Genomic DNA, 12267 nt, shown 5'->3' with positions numbered 1-12267 from the left:
ATACAGTAATTCCTCAAATAAGCACCCGCGCTCTAATCAGCGCCCTCCTCAGAAAAAGCGCCCACCCTTAACTCAAAATTTCAATCAAGCGCTCCACTCAAAATAAGCGCCCCCATCCTCCCTCACTTTCCTAAATAGCGGATAAACCAGGAAAACCTGTTTCCACTGGCATTTATTCATAACACTTTCACCTTCAACTTCAGCGGAATCAGTACGGGAGAGTAGTTTCTCTTCCGTTTCAGTTTCAGTTATTTCTATCTCCGTGTGCTTGTAGAGTTCCTTTATGCGCGTTATCTGTTCTTCAATTTTTGTCCTGAGAACCCCCCTCGATTAAACGTCGAGGAAAACGGTACGTACATTTTTTTCTCCCATACCACAGCGACGATCTGCACTAAATAGTTACTTTTCATCATGATGTGCTTCGTCATATGAGTTATTTGTATTTTAGTTTACGTCCTGGGTAAAAACCAAATATTGGAGTTTTGTCAAGACTACTTATTCATGACGCCAGTACACGAATTAATGTTGTTTTTCACGCATAAAATAAGCATCGAAGCAAGAACCATGCCGTGGAATACTGGATGAAAGCCCGTCCGTTCGTAGGGCCATTCGATGATTTACCGTTAAACTTGCATTGCAAACGAATGGCTGATGATGATACAAAAACCCCGGCTCATATGAAACCAACAAGGATAAAAACAAAACAAACAACAAACAAAAAACAAAAAAACAAAAAAACATGAATTGTGAACGATTACATTTTGTTAATGAGATTGTGCACGGCAGACTACTTCCTTGATAAGGGAAGTAATTAATAATCTTCCTTGATACTGCCAAAATACTTCCCTAACAAGCTTTGTGACCACGCCTCGTTTATCCCCAACATAGAAATCGGGCTCCCTCACTGTGTGGGCTTCCTCACTACAGAACGCAAAAGCTTCGAGAACGACGAAGGAGGGTCCAAATTTTGTCACTGATGATAGACTTAGAAGCTACCAAAAAGTATAGACCGTCGAAGACAACGAGAGAGAGAAGATGCTGGACTGGAATCCTAGAATGGCGCGAAACGCGAAACCTACTTGTCTCCCTCCCCTGTCAGTCTTTCATTTGTAGATGACGTCATCAATAGAGACGTGCTTGCCAACAAAACACAACATGGCGGACAAGGGTAGCGATTGTCAAAATAACGCTTGTGAAAAAGAACCACAGATCAGGAAAAATAAGGCGAAAGGCCCGGAAAAAGATCTTCAAGCGATTTTCATGAAACTCAGAGTAGATAGTGGACCGTAAGTAGCTATTACTTACTTCCTGTTTTCTTCGTAAATTTCAACTTTTGTTTGGGAGTCGAATAAAGTCCGATATTGTCGGAGAAACTAGGTCTTTTTGACGATAAATCAAGTGTTTTTTGTCTTCCTTGTTTTTTTTATTTGACGCAATATCTTTTGAGGGGAGTTATTTAATTATCATCGTTAATACTATTTGAAAGTATTCTGTCTTAGAAAGGGTATAGTTCGATCAGACACAATATTAAGGCGCGAAAGCACGTGAATCAGCAAGCATTATCTGGACCACTGAAATGACAAAACATTTTTTTCCTTTTGAATTAAGAAAACTCAGGCGGAGTTTGAGGATGTGAGAACTTCCCAAGATATAGTGGTGATCTAAAGTTTCGTATTAGGGCCACAATTGTATGCTTCAATTCACTGGTAGTTACAAATGACTTCAGATATTCTCGTGTGCGAGTACGAAAATCGAAATGATAGTCGTATTGCCAGCATTTCGGTTTCCGTGGAATGCGTATTTCGGTTTTCGTCGAATCCTTCCATAATTTCTTTTTTCCTTTAAATTCAAAAGGTAAGGGAATTATAGTTTACCTTATTGAGAGATTGACCAAAAAAAGTGTGAAAGTTTAATTTTAATTTATGCTGTGTCATCGTTTTTCTGTGGTCAGTCTTGATAGATAGGACGTTTGTTCTTCTGCCTGCACAGAGCACTTCTACATCGGAAATATGATCATGATAGTTACATAGTATCCGAAGTGCTACTGGTTTGGCTCAATAGTTAATTACCATTTACAAACATACCTTTACAAGCAATTAATAGCCCAAATCAACTAGGTGTGTTTGAAGGATTATGGAAATTTTTCCCAATTTTTTTTTGTCAACTGGCACCTCAAAGTCTCTCATGTCCAGATGAAGTCAGCCTCAGGAAGGGAAAAGTGGCATAAAGCTAGCTAATTTGAAAGTGTACACTTTGTGATTCACTAACTGCTGAACATGTAGTTTTACTTTTAATTTGCTCTGGTCTTTCAGTATGATTTTGCATTCATTATTGTAAACCATTATCTTTCAATGTCTTTGTATGCTTTTTGTAGATGTGTGAATGCAATTTACTAGCCTTTTTTGCATATTTTACGTGCATGCAAAGTTGTGCATGTTTTTCATTAAGGGAGCTGGCATTTTTCTCTTATTATTTTCTCTTTAGTAAAAGACTTCGTAGGAAAACCTGTCTGGGTGTTCCTGGTAGTTTGAGAAGCAGAAACATTGGTGGAATACAGAATGCGAGAAAGATCCTCAGGGAGCCAACATTTGTCTACAAGAATCAACAAGCTTTCTCTGATGTCTACAAGAAACAACAAGCTTGTGGTTTCAGAAGAAGAAGACATAAAGCTGGTGTTAGCCTAAGAAAGAAAGGATGTAGAGAAGACCAAAGAGAGTCACATAGTGACAGTGAACTTGAATGCAAGAAATCTCTTTTGGCAAAGAGTGTGTGGAATTCAAGCAAAGAAGGCAAAGTTGTACCTAAGTCTTTTCTATCAAGGGAAATGGCTGCAGTTGATTGCAGTAGACAACACAGAAGATTTCAGGGTGCAAATGTCCAAAGACACGCAAGAATGAACTTTGATGACACAACGCCTGAAGAGTTGGCGGCATATTTTGATCAGTTGCTTTATTTTCCGAAGCCTATGTCAGCTATGGCTGAAATGATGTACACATAGTTGTGTAGTATTACATGTAGTACATGTAATATTTAAAGTCTTTGGTGCTTTGAGAAATTGGGTAATTTTGAATTATCTTTAAAATGTTTGCCCTTTGTTTTTTGTAAATAGGTCTTCTAAATAGAATTTCCTTCAGTTGATTTTTCTGTCAACTTTTGATCTTTAATTTTCTGAAGTTATATAATAAACATTAATTGGTAGCACAATTAGTTGAATGCCTTTTTTAGTTAGAGGTTTTCGATTATTTCCAAGAGGAATCTTCATATATATATCTTATTAACCAAGCGCGAGGGCCGTACTGGGAGAATATCGGCCCGAGGTCCATACAAAAAGGACTGAGGGCTGATATTCTTCCAGTACGGTCCCAAGCAATCTTGGTTGATAAGAGATTTATTATACGACTGAAGTTCAAAGGGACACAAGTGCAGTATCATGTGGGACCATTTGGGACAGTGCCTGGTCCAATACTGAGAGAGTATTGACTGGCAATAGAGCATTTTGATTGGTTGATTTTAGTTATTGGCCCTCTGACTGCCAGAGTCGTGTAATAAATATATATATTTAGGTAGGAAAAAACAAAGGGACTTCACTACACTAGTCCTTTTGTTTTTTCCTATCTCAACATATTGTGCTCTACTGTTATGTATCGAGCACTGTACTACAGAAAATCAAAACACAGTCTTCTTATATATATATCTAACTGATTTTTAGCTGCATATAAATCCCCTGATAATTTTTTAGGAACAATTAAAAAAAACTTTTTTAGGTGTTCCATTATGAAATAAATATATCTTATTAGACGTTTTGTTGTGTAGTATCATTGAGTATTTTTACAAGTTGTGCTGTATTTTGACAAACCCGTAGGGCAAGTCAAAATACAAATAACGACTAAAAATACGCAGCGATACTACACAACAAAACGTCTAATAAGTTATTTATTATCCAACACCCCAAATTGTTATTTCAGTGCAGGCGAATTTCGTGGATATTTCTTTACGGGGAGTGCGTGACAGAAGTATGCAAAGCGGAATGGAATTGGCGCATTGTTGTGTTGCTGTTTCTATTTTCCTCATTAAATGAAATTTTCTGGTCGTCAAGCTGTTTTTCTTCGTTTGATTCATCTAATGAACTTGGACCTATATTTGCCAGCCATTCTGACTCTTCGTCGTCAGAAATATGATTCAAATTGTCCGCCACTTTTTTTTTTCGTAACTACAATCCAATTCTTCGCTTGCATGATGCAAGAAAACCTGTTTAACCGGTACTACAATAGACGAGTACAAATACGGTGTGATATTTGTACTCATCTATGGCGTTATTTGCACTCGTCTAGGTGTAGTTGGATAATAATAGTATTTATTGCAATACTCTTTGAATCATGATATTATCTTAGCAACATTTTTAAATTCCAAATGAATTTCTAGACCACTTCTTAAAATACTCAGCAACTGAACTTTGAATATATGTGATTGTAAAAAGAGGAAAGCATTCAACATTTGATCAACTGAAAATTCTTTTAAAAAATTTGTCATTTCAGGTGTGTTCAGATCATAACATTCTTTTATATGAAACACATTGACTGCATGCAAATAATGTATAAAACATTGAACCATAGGTAAACATTATATTTAACATAGGTAAACATATTATCATGTGATATCGATGCTGAGCATAACAGAGGCTGTGTTTCTCACGGATAAATTGTTATTCTTATAGACATCATATTTTGTAAGACCAAAGTTATTTTGGCATAGATCTACAAAACAAATGTGCCATCTTCTATGGTGAGAAGGAGTAAAATGTCGTTGGGGGTCATTTCCCTCTCCAACAACATTCCCTTTGATTGAATGAAAAATATAGTGGAAAAACGACCAAACAAACAAAACAAGCAAATTTATACTAATTTATTAATGACAGTGAGACAGTGTTTCTTGTTTACCTTCTCAACTGTGCTCACTTTGGGATCTTTACGCCTGAGAAATCATTTCGCATGCGTCAAAGCCTGCAATTTATTTTTATATTGTTCGTAGAGCATTTCAACTGATGTTAGATGAACTCAAGTAAACCCAGAAAGTTAATTGGTTCTGAGAACGATTTAACACTGAAAAGGAAAATTACAAGTGTCTTACATCAAGTACCTGATGACGAAGAAAGTATACAACATGTGGAATATGTCGTGAGATCGAGCACTGCACTATGTATCGAAGTGGATTGAGAATGGTGAATGTTGATTGCGTTTTACAATGTTTTAGGCGGCAATCATCCATCGTAGCACGAAGGTGTATATACAGGGGAAAAGGCGGTGGGATAAGCGTGTTTACTACCCCTCAAAGCGCGGATGTTTTCGTAGCCTGTTTGCACGAGGAAGAACGGCTATTGCTTCGTGAAGCTCTAAGAATACATGATCAAGCAGATGTAGACACAGGTAGTCTGAAATTAACGAGTTCTAGCCGAAAAAATTGGAATATTGTCTCATAGATTATATCTTTGCTTTGCTCAACATTGTTCACTGGTTACTTACGCTCATCGACATGTTGATGATATTATTTTTCTTCATGTTTTTTTGTCTTCCATGTGTTCAATAGGAAAGGAAAACTCAGATCCTCCTTCGGTGAAACAGTTAAGATTAGGTACTGTACTGACATCTGTAGAAAAATTTCTGGAACGATTAGTTCCCAAATTCACATGACCAGTATACTGATAAAATTGTAAATTGTAAACTTGTACCAACTCGTGCATTCATAATGCATGAGTCCATTAGGCGTGGTGTACCAAGAAAGATATGTACCACAACGAATGAGGGCAAGATGTTGCACAGCCTCACACTATTGTAAACAAAGCTGTAGTCCCAAAGGCATTCTATTGTTTTTTTTCCATTTTTTATGCATGATGAAGTACGGTGCTGTGCAGAAATCTTACCCAAATGAGTGGGGTACTGGGCTGGGCTGGGCTGGCTAGAGAGACAAAAAAGTTTGCCATCTCATCAAAATAGAAGATTATGCTAACTCTTGTATTGTTTTGTGGGTGTTTCTCACGCACAGTGAATCTCCTAGCCTCCCATACAGTTGGCTTAAGTTTCCAGACAAAAACAAGGTTGGATAATTTGCAATGAATGTGTCTTTTTCTGAAATGGGTGTTGTTTTTCTGATTGGGATGATGGTGGTCTATTTTACAACTTCAGACTTAAGTTTATGAGTAGATAACGAAAAAAAAAATTTTTCTTGAGGGGGGGTAGGGGGGAAGAGGGAAGAGTATACTACAAACTTAAAGTGCCTATGGAGTAAAAATTTTTTCGCATAATTTTGTAGCTTATTATGTCCTTATTAAGGAATGACAAAAGAAATTTCAAGAAAAGAAATTTAAATGGGCTTTTTGGTGGCTTGAAGTCCCTAAATTAGACGTTATTGGTGTCTCTGGAAACTGGGAACGAGTTTAGCTCTGATGATGTAGTTGATGGTTCTGGCGCTTTGTTTAAGCTTTTGTTTGTCATCTTCAGAACCACCAACTACGTCACTTCCTTTGTAAGATGAGATTTGACTGCGTGCAAAATGGACCCATTTCAGATTGCACAATCCAAACTTTGAGGTTCAAAAAATGATACAAGAAAGTTCTTTTGGTCGGTCAAAATCGCTTAGGTGTGTTCATCAAGACATAAGCAAACAAACAGGGCAAAAAATTTCTTCTTCATAGGCACTTTAAGAATTTTGAGAAATCCTGCTAGTGTGGATAGCAGCCACACCAGACAAAATGTTTGTTTTCAATTTGTGGCTGCCAAAGGTAAAGGGTACTTTTTGGACTCTTACCTTAATTACACACTTTATTTTTATGCAAGTCATGCTATCTCTGTTTTTTTTTTGCATTGTGTAAATTTAGCACATGATATTGTACATCGTCAGTGTTGGCAGGAAAAGTTTGAGAATTGTGTTTAACACTCAGTGTTGCCTTCTTACAACAGCTGCTAATGGAAAATTTTCCCATAAGCAGCGGTTTCTTTAAGTAAAAACAAAATTCTGTTTAAGAAATATGTTTTTAGTCTTGTCATAAATGTGAAACATAGAGAAAATTCTGAGTCCCCATGAGGAATCAAACCTCAGACCTTGGGATTCCACTCTCTGATGTTTTACCAGTGAGCTAGAGAAACTCTATGGTGAGCAAGGCCATGATGAAGTGTCCTGCACACTGCTTGGATCAGCAGTGGCAGTAGCCTCGTGTATTTTTAGCTTGATAAAGAAATAGAGAAAGATTTTTTTTGTCTTGTTATAAGTTTATTGTTATTCTTGTGTCTCACAGGTATTGTGTATTTTTTCAGTTGCATTTCATAATGCCATTCCATTCATTGGGTTTGGGTTCTTGGATAATGCTATCATGATAATTGCAGTGAGTATCATATGAAAAATTAGATGTGTTCTTCTGTTTTTTCATCCTTGGGGGCTTTTATCTAGGAGCCACACTTTTCTCCCTTCACAAGAACCAAATATGATAGAGCCTGCATCAAACAGAGACCCCAAGGACCTTTCCTAATGTCTACTTGATATGGGGTGTGGGTTTAACTTTTGTCGTAGTAAGTTGCACAATGGTAGCTGATTGGTGTTGCAACTGGTGTTCACAATAATTATGTGTCATTGGCTACCTATTGCATAAACTTGTTTGGCCCTCTATCATGACAATGTATGGCCAACAAAACAATTGTCAGCTCTGTCACATTTTACCATTCATTTCTTTAAAAGTGAAGCCTAGAAAATTAAAAAAACCAAAGTTTGGATTATTCAGTGGGGCCATTTTATTGCTCCCTATTTTTGCCCTGTTCTGCAGTGTAATATCGTGGCATATTTTGTGTGTTCTTGTTACTTTATTTGGTAAAATTACACAATACAGTCCAACCTCCATTATCCAGACTCATAGGCACTGGGCTTAATTTTAATAGATAGATAATTGAAAATATGAAAATAAATGTTTGTTGATAAAGAAACCAGAGAAGCAAGTCTGGATAATCAAAAAATCCAAATAATCAAGGTTACTTGAATAATTAAAGTTCTTACTGAATACAGGGTTGGTATACAATAATTTTGGTGTAAAAGTTATGAGAGAATATTCATATATTAGAAAGGTACAACCAAGCAAGACTTCCAGTTATGTGTAAGAAGCTTAATTAAGTTATAAACAAGTGACTAGGGTGAGACCTTCACAAGTTAATTCCAAACTTAAACAATCTTGGTTGATTTGACTAAAGATTTCAAAATAATGTTTATATCTTTTATTTATCTTTAAGGGTGAATACATAGATTTAACAATTGGAATGACCCTAGGGATTTCAACAATGGCAGGTTGGATGTTTACTCATCATTTTCTACTTGTTTTACAACAAAATATTATGCTCGAATGTGTGCATGCAAATCCTGAGCAAAATTTTGCTCAATAGAAATAAGTAATGCAATGTATTGTAAGAAGCTGCTGTTTTCATGGCTCAGGCATGTCATTCTTGTTCGCGATTGTGTGTAACAGAAGGGCCTAGGCCTTTTCAATAGTGTATCATGATTTTTCATGCCTCTAACTTAATTTAATTGTTTTGACTTTATTAGTTATTATCTTACAACATGTGTAACTTGTGGAATTTGAAATAAATTATATTGAATTTTGAATTTGAATTTCAGCTGCAGCCCTTGGTAATATTGTGTCTGATGTCTGTGGAATAGGGTAAGTTAATTTGATATGCAAATACATAATCATTTTGTTTGTTCTGATTCAGTCCTTTGTTTTTATTACCCTTAAATTATACACATGACTCTCTGTTTAATATTGTACTTGACACAGCTTAGCTCATTATGTTGAGGCAGCAACAAATAGACTTGGCTTTGAGAGCCCTAACCTTAGCTCAAAACAAACAGAGATGCCAAGGACAAGATTTGTAACAAACTTGGTAAGGGTTGCAGAGAATTTATTGGAGAAAAGGAGTATTGGAAACCTTGATTAATATGTTAACTTTCCACTGTCTTGAAGAAAAACAGATAAAGAGACAAATTGACAGATATCAGTTCTTCAAGAGTTAAATGAGGCAACAGACTGATAGAAAGACAGATGGGTAGGCCAACAACCTAAGAGACAGACCAACTGAGAGACAGATAGAGAGACTGGCAGATAAGCTGACAGTGAAACAGTAAGTTAAACAGACAGATACAAAGACTGACAAACAGATGGGCTGACGGTCAAAATGATAGTCAGACAGTCTGACAAACAATTTGGTGATATCAACTAAGTTGAAATTGTAAATTGGCCATCGTGAAGAGTTAAAAAGCTGATGTTTCGAGTGTTAGCCCTTCGTCAGAGTGAAAGACAGATGAACAGGGAGTCACAATGGTAGTCAGACAATCTGACAGACAGATGGGCTGACCATTAAAATGATAGTCAGACAGACTGACAGATGGATGGGCTGACAGTCAAAATGATAGTCAGACAGACTGTGACAGATGGGCTGACAGTCAAAATGATAGTTAGACATACTGACAGATGGATGGGCTGGCAGTCAAAATGATAGTCAGACATACTGTAACAGATGGGCTGACAGTCAAAATGATAGTCAGACATACTGACAGATGGATGGGCTGACAGTCAAAATGATAGTCATACACACTGACAGATGGATGGGCTGACAGTCAAAATGATAGTCAGACATACTAACAGATGGATGGGCTGGCAGTCAAAATGATAGTCAGACAGACTGACAGATGGGCTGACAGTCAAAATGATAGTCAGACATACTGACAGATGGGCTGACAGAATGATAGTCAGACACACTGACAGATGGGCTGACAGTCAAAATGATAGTTAAACTGACTGACTGACAGACAGATAGATGGGCTGAAAGTCAAATGATAGACAGACAGACATGTGGGCTGGCAGTAAAAATGATAGTCAGAAAGACAGACATACATACAGAGAGACAGACTGAGTGACGGACAGATGGACTGACAGACAGATAGGCAGAGAGGGTTTTATTGCAGACTACCTGGTATAACAGAAATGAATGAAGGAAGGAAAATAGAAAAGGAAAGCTGTCATAATCAAAGAGTTCAATTCCTTTTCTTCTTGTAATTATTAATGAATAAGATAAGCGACATTTTGTTGTGGATTGTTAGCTGTTGTCCTTAGCAAGAAAGATTATAAAGATTGTTAGCTGTGTAATGTTGTGTTATTTCCCTCTCCTCAATCTCTAACTGTATTCTTTTCTTTCTCAGGGAAGAGCCTTGGGTATTGTCGTGGGATGTTTCATTGGGATGTTTCCATTACTCTTTTACAAAAGCAAAGAAGATCATGAAGAAAAGTCGACACACAGTGAAAGCTAACAATGAAATATTAAAAAATATAAGTATATAAAATTTGGAATTAGAAAGATGGTAAGATTTGAGCTGGGCAAAGAAATAGAGAAAGATGTTTTTCATCTTGTCATGAGCGTGGAACAAAGAAAAAATTTGAAGTCCCCAGGGAAGGTTCAAGGTTGTAGGTTTGATTTCTCATGGGGACTCAGAATTTTCTCTTTGTCCCATGCTCATGACAAAATGAAAAACATCTTTCTCTAAGTATATAAAAATAGCTTCATGACAAAATTAACCTGCGTTGAAGGTGCTTGGTTTGATATGGTATGAATGAAATAGGCATTTTTTTTTGTTGCCTCTTTTGTTAGAGACTACAATGTAGACTTGCCATTGAAAATCCCTAATTCATAATTAGTAATTCTTTAAAAAATTAGTAATTTACAGCCCAGCCAATTGTCAGGTTGTAGGAAATATGCTAGCCTGCAGTGCAGGCGGATTTTGGCGGGGCGAGTGGATATTCCCATCGCTTGTTCAGGCCGCCATCTTGAATAAGAAAAACAGTGGAGGGTTGGGGTGAGGTAAAAAGTTTACCAAGTTAGTGGGAGGGAGAGAGAAATCTCGCATTCTTGCATTCCTGCCCCAGTTCTCCCAGTCTGCAGCGAATCCAACATGGAGGCTAAACACTCGAAAGATGAAAACCATCAAAACTACCTGCACTGCAGGCTAGAAATATGCATCCTAACTTCACAGAGAACTCTTTACATTATTTTGGACAGTTCATGAAAATATCCTATTTTTGCAAGCAGTCTATTATCATGACATCGATAGTGCCAGCAGTAACTACTTACCTCCTTCATATTTTGGATAATGGTCTTTGCCATCTCAGAGATGCTGAGGTTTTATCGTTTTTACCAAGTTTTCATCACACAACGGTCTGTGAATTTAACTTTTGAGCAATTGAACTTTTAGTTGCAGTTCTTGCTCAAAGTACATATAGTCAACATATTTAAATTATTTTACTTGAAAATTTGGAAACTTAATAAATTCCCAGACACTGTTTTGGTTGGTTCCTTCGTTTTTGGTCCAAACAAATGGAAACATGGTTACATTAGTAGATGGTCATGGGTAGATACAGGACAAGAACACAGTGAGTACTAGCCTGTGTACAGCTACCACTACCTTCCAAAAGAAAGGAAAGGGCCCCTTCCTGATTTTTTTTCAGGAGGGTAAGGGGAGGTTGTACACATGCTAAGTGAATAGTCACACATCTCCATAAATAGCACCTTCGACCGAAACTAACAGGCTGTTGCAGGGTGGTGTGGTGAAGTATAAGAAGTACTCATTGGAAAGCTATGGGTTTGACTCCTGCCTTTCCTAATAAGATCATTACAGTTAGCCAAATCAATATGAAAACAGGAGGCATTGTGGTTGAGTGTTAAGGACACTGAACATACAATCTGTTGATCCTGGGTCAAAGCCTTCACCAGGCTTCTCACTGGATTTGCTCCTGCTTGCCTTAAAGTGAGAACTCCCTGGCCATGCTAGCTCTGTAAATAATTGGACTGCCTTTTAATAATTGGGAATTTCAAGCACATTGTGTTTAATGATAATGTTTGGGTCATGATGTCCTTTTATTGGCCCTGAAAAGCCTCCTTGGCTTTAAATAGTCGATTAAAGTGATGTTATTATTTATGACTGTTGCCAACAGTTGGCAGAAAGGAAGGAGTATTAAAAGCGTCGTTGAGTAAAGTTAACGAATGTGCTCTCGTGAGGCAAAACTCAGAAGCGTGTACCCTTGTTGCTGGAGATTTTAAAGAAGGATTGTTGTCTAGAACTTGTTTATGGAAAAGTCTCAGAAAAAGTGGGCTTCTGATCTCAGTTCTTTTAAAAGACGATCCTTTTTGCCTGGTGTTAACATGTGGATGGGCCTTTAACAGGTGGGGCTCATGAGACTGTGGG

At 37.2% G+C, this 12267-nt stretch overlaps 2 protein-coding genes across 2 annotated transcripts; both read left to right on the top strand.

Annotated features, from left to right (window-relative positions):
- Positions 1 to 222: 222 nt before the first annotated feature.
- LOC111340865 (uncharacterized) lies at positions 223 to 3204 on the top strand. The gene is made up of 3 exons (XM_022947783.2): positions 223 to 349; positions 889 to 1286; positions 2485 to 3204. Exons 2-3 carry the CDS (start codon positions 1114 to 1116, stop codon positions 2996 to 2998), a joined length of 687 nt encoding a protein of 228 aa, XP_022803518.2. The 5' UTR covers positions 223 to 349; positions 889 to 1113; the 3' UTR covers positions 2999 to 3204.
- A 1789-nt stretch (positions 3205 to 4993) lies between these two features.
- On the top strand, positions 4994 to 11364 carry LOC111340879 (transmembrane protein 65). The gene is made up of 7 exons (XM_022947798.2): positions 4994 to 5423; positions 5584 to 5628; positions 7308 to 7375; positions 8268 to 8322; positions 8650 to 8692; positions 8810 to 8915; positions 10231 to 11364. The coding sequence occupies exons 1-7, from the start codon at positions 5195 to 5197 to the stop codon at positions 10336 to 10338; spliced, it is 654 nt and encodes a 217-aa protein (XP_022803533.2). The 5' UTR covers positions 4994 to 5194; the 3' UTR covers positions 10339 to 11364.
- The last annotated feature ends 903 nt before the right edge of the window (positions 11365 to 12267 follow it).

The sequence above is a fragment of the Stylophora pistillata genome, chromosome 13 (assembly GCF_964205215.1).
Source record: "Stylophora pistillata chromosome 13, jaStyPist1.2, whole genome shotgun sequence".
Classification (NCBI taxonomy): Eukaryota; Metazoa; Cnidaria; class Anthozoa; order Scleractinia; family Pocilloporidae; genus Stylophora; species Stylophora pistillata.
The sequence above is the reverse complement of the archived record's forward strand: the minus strand, read 5'-3'. Positions and strand labels throughout refer to the sequence as shown.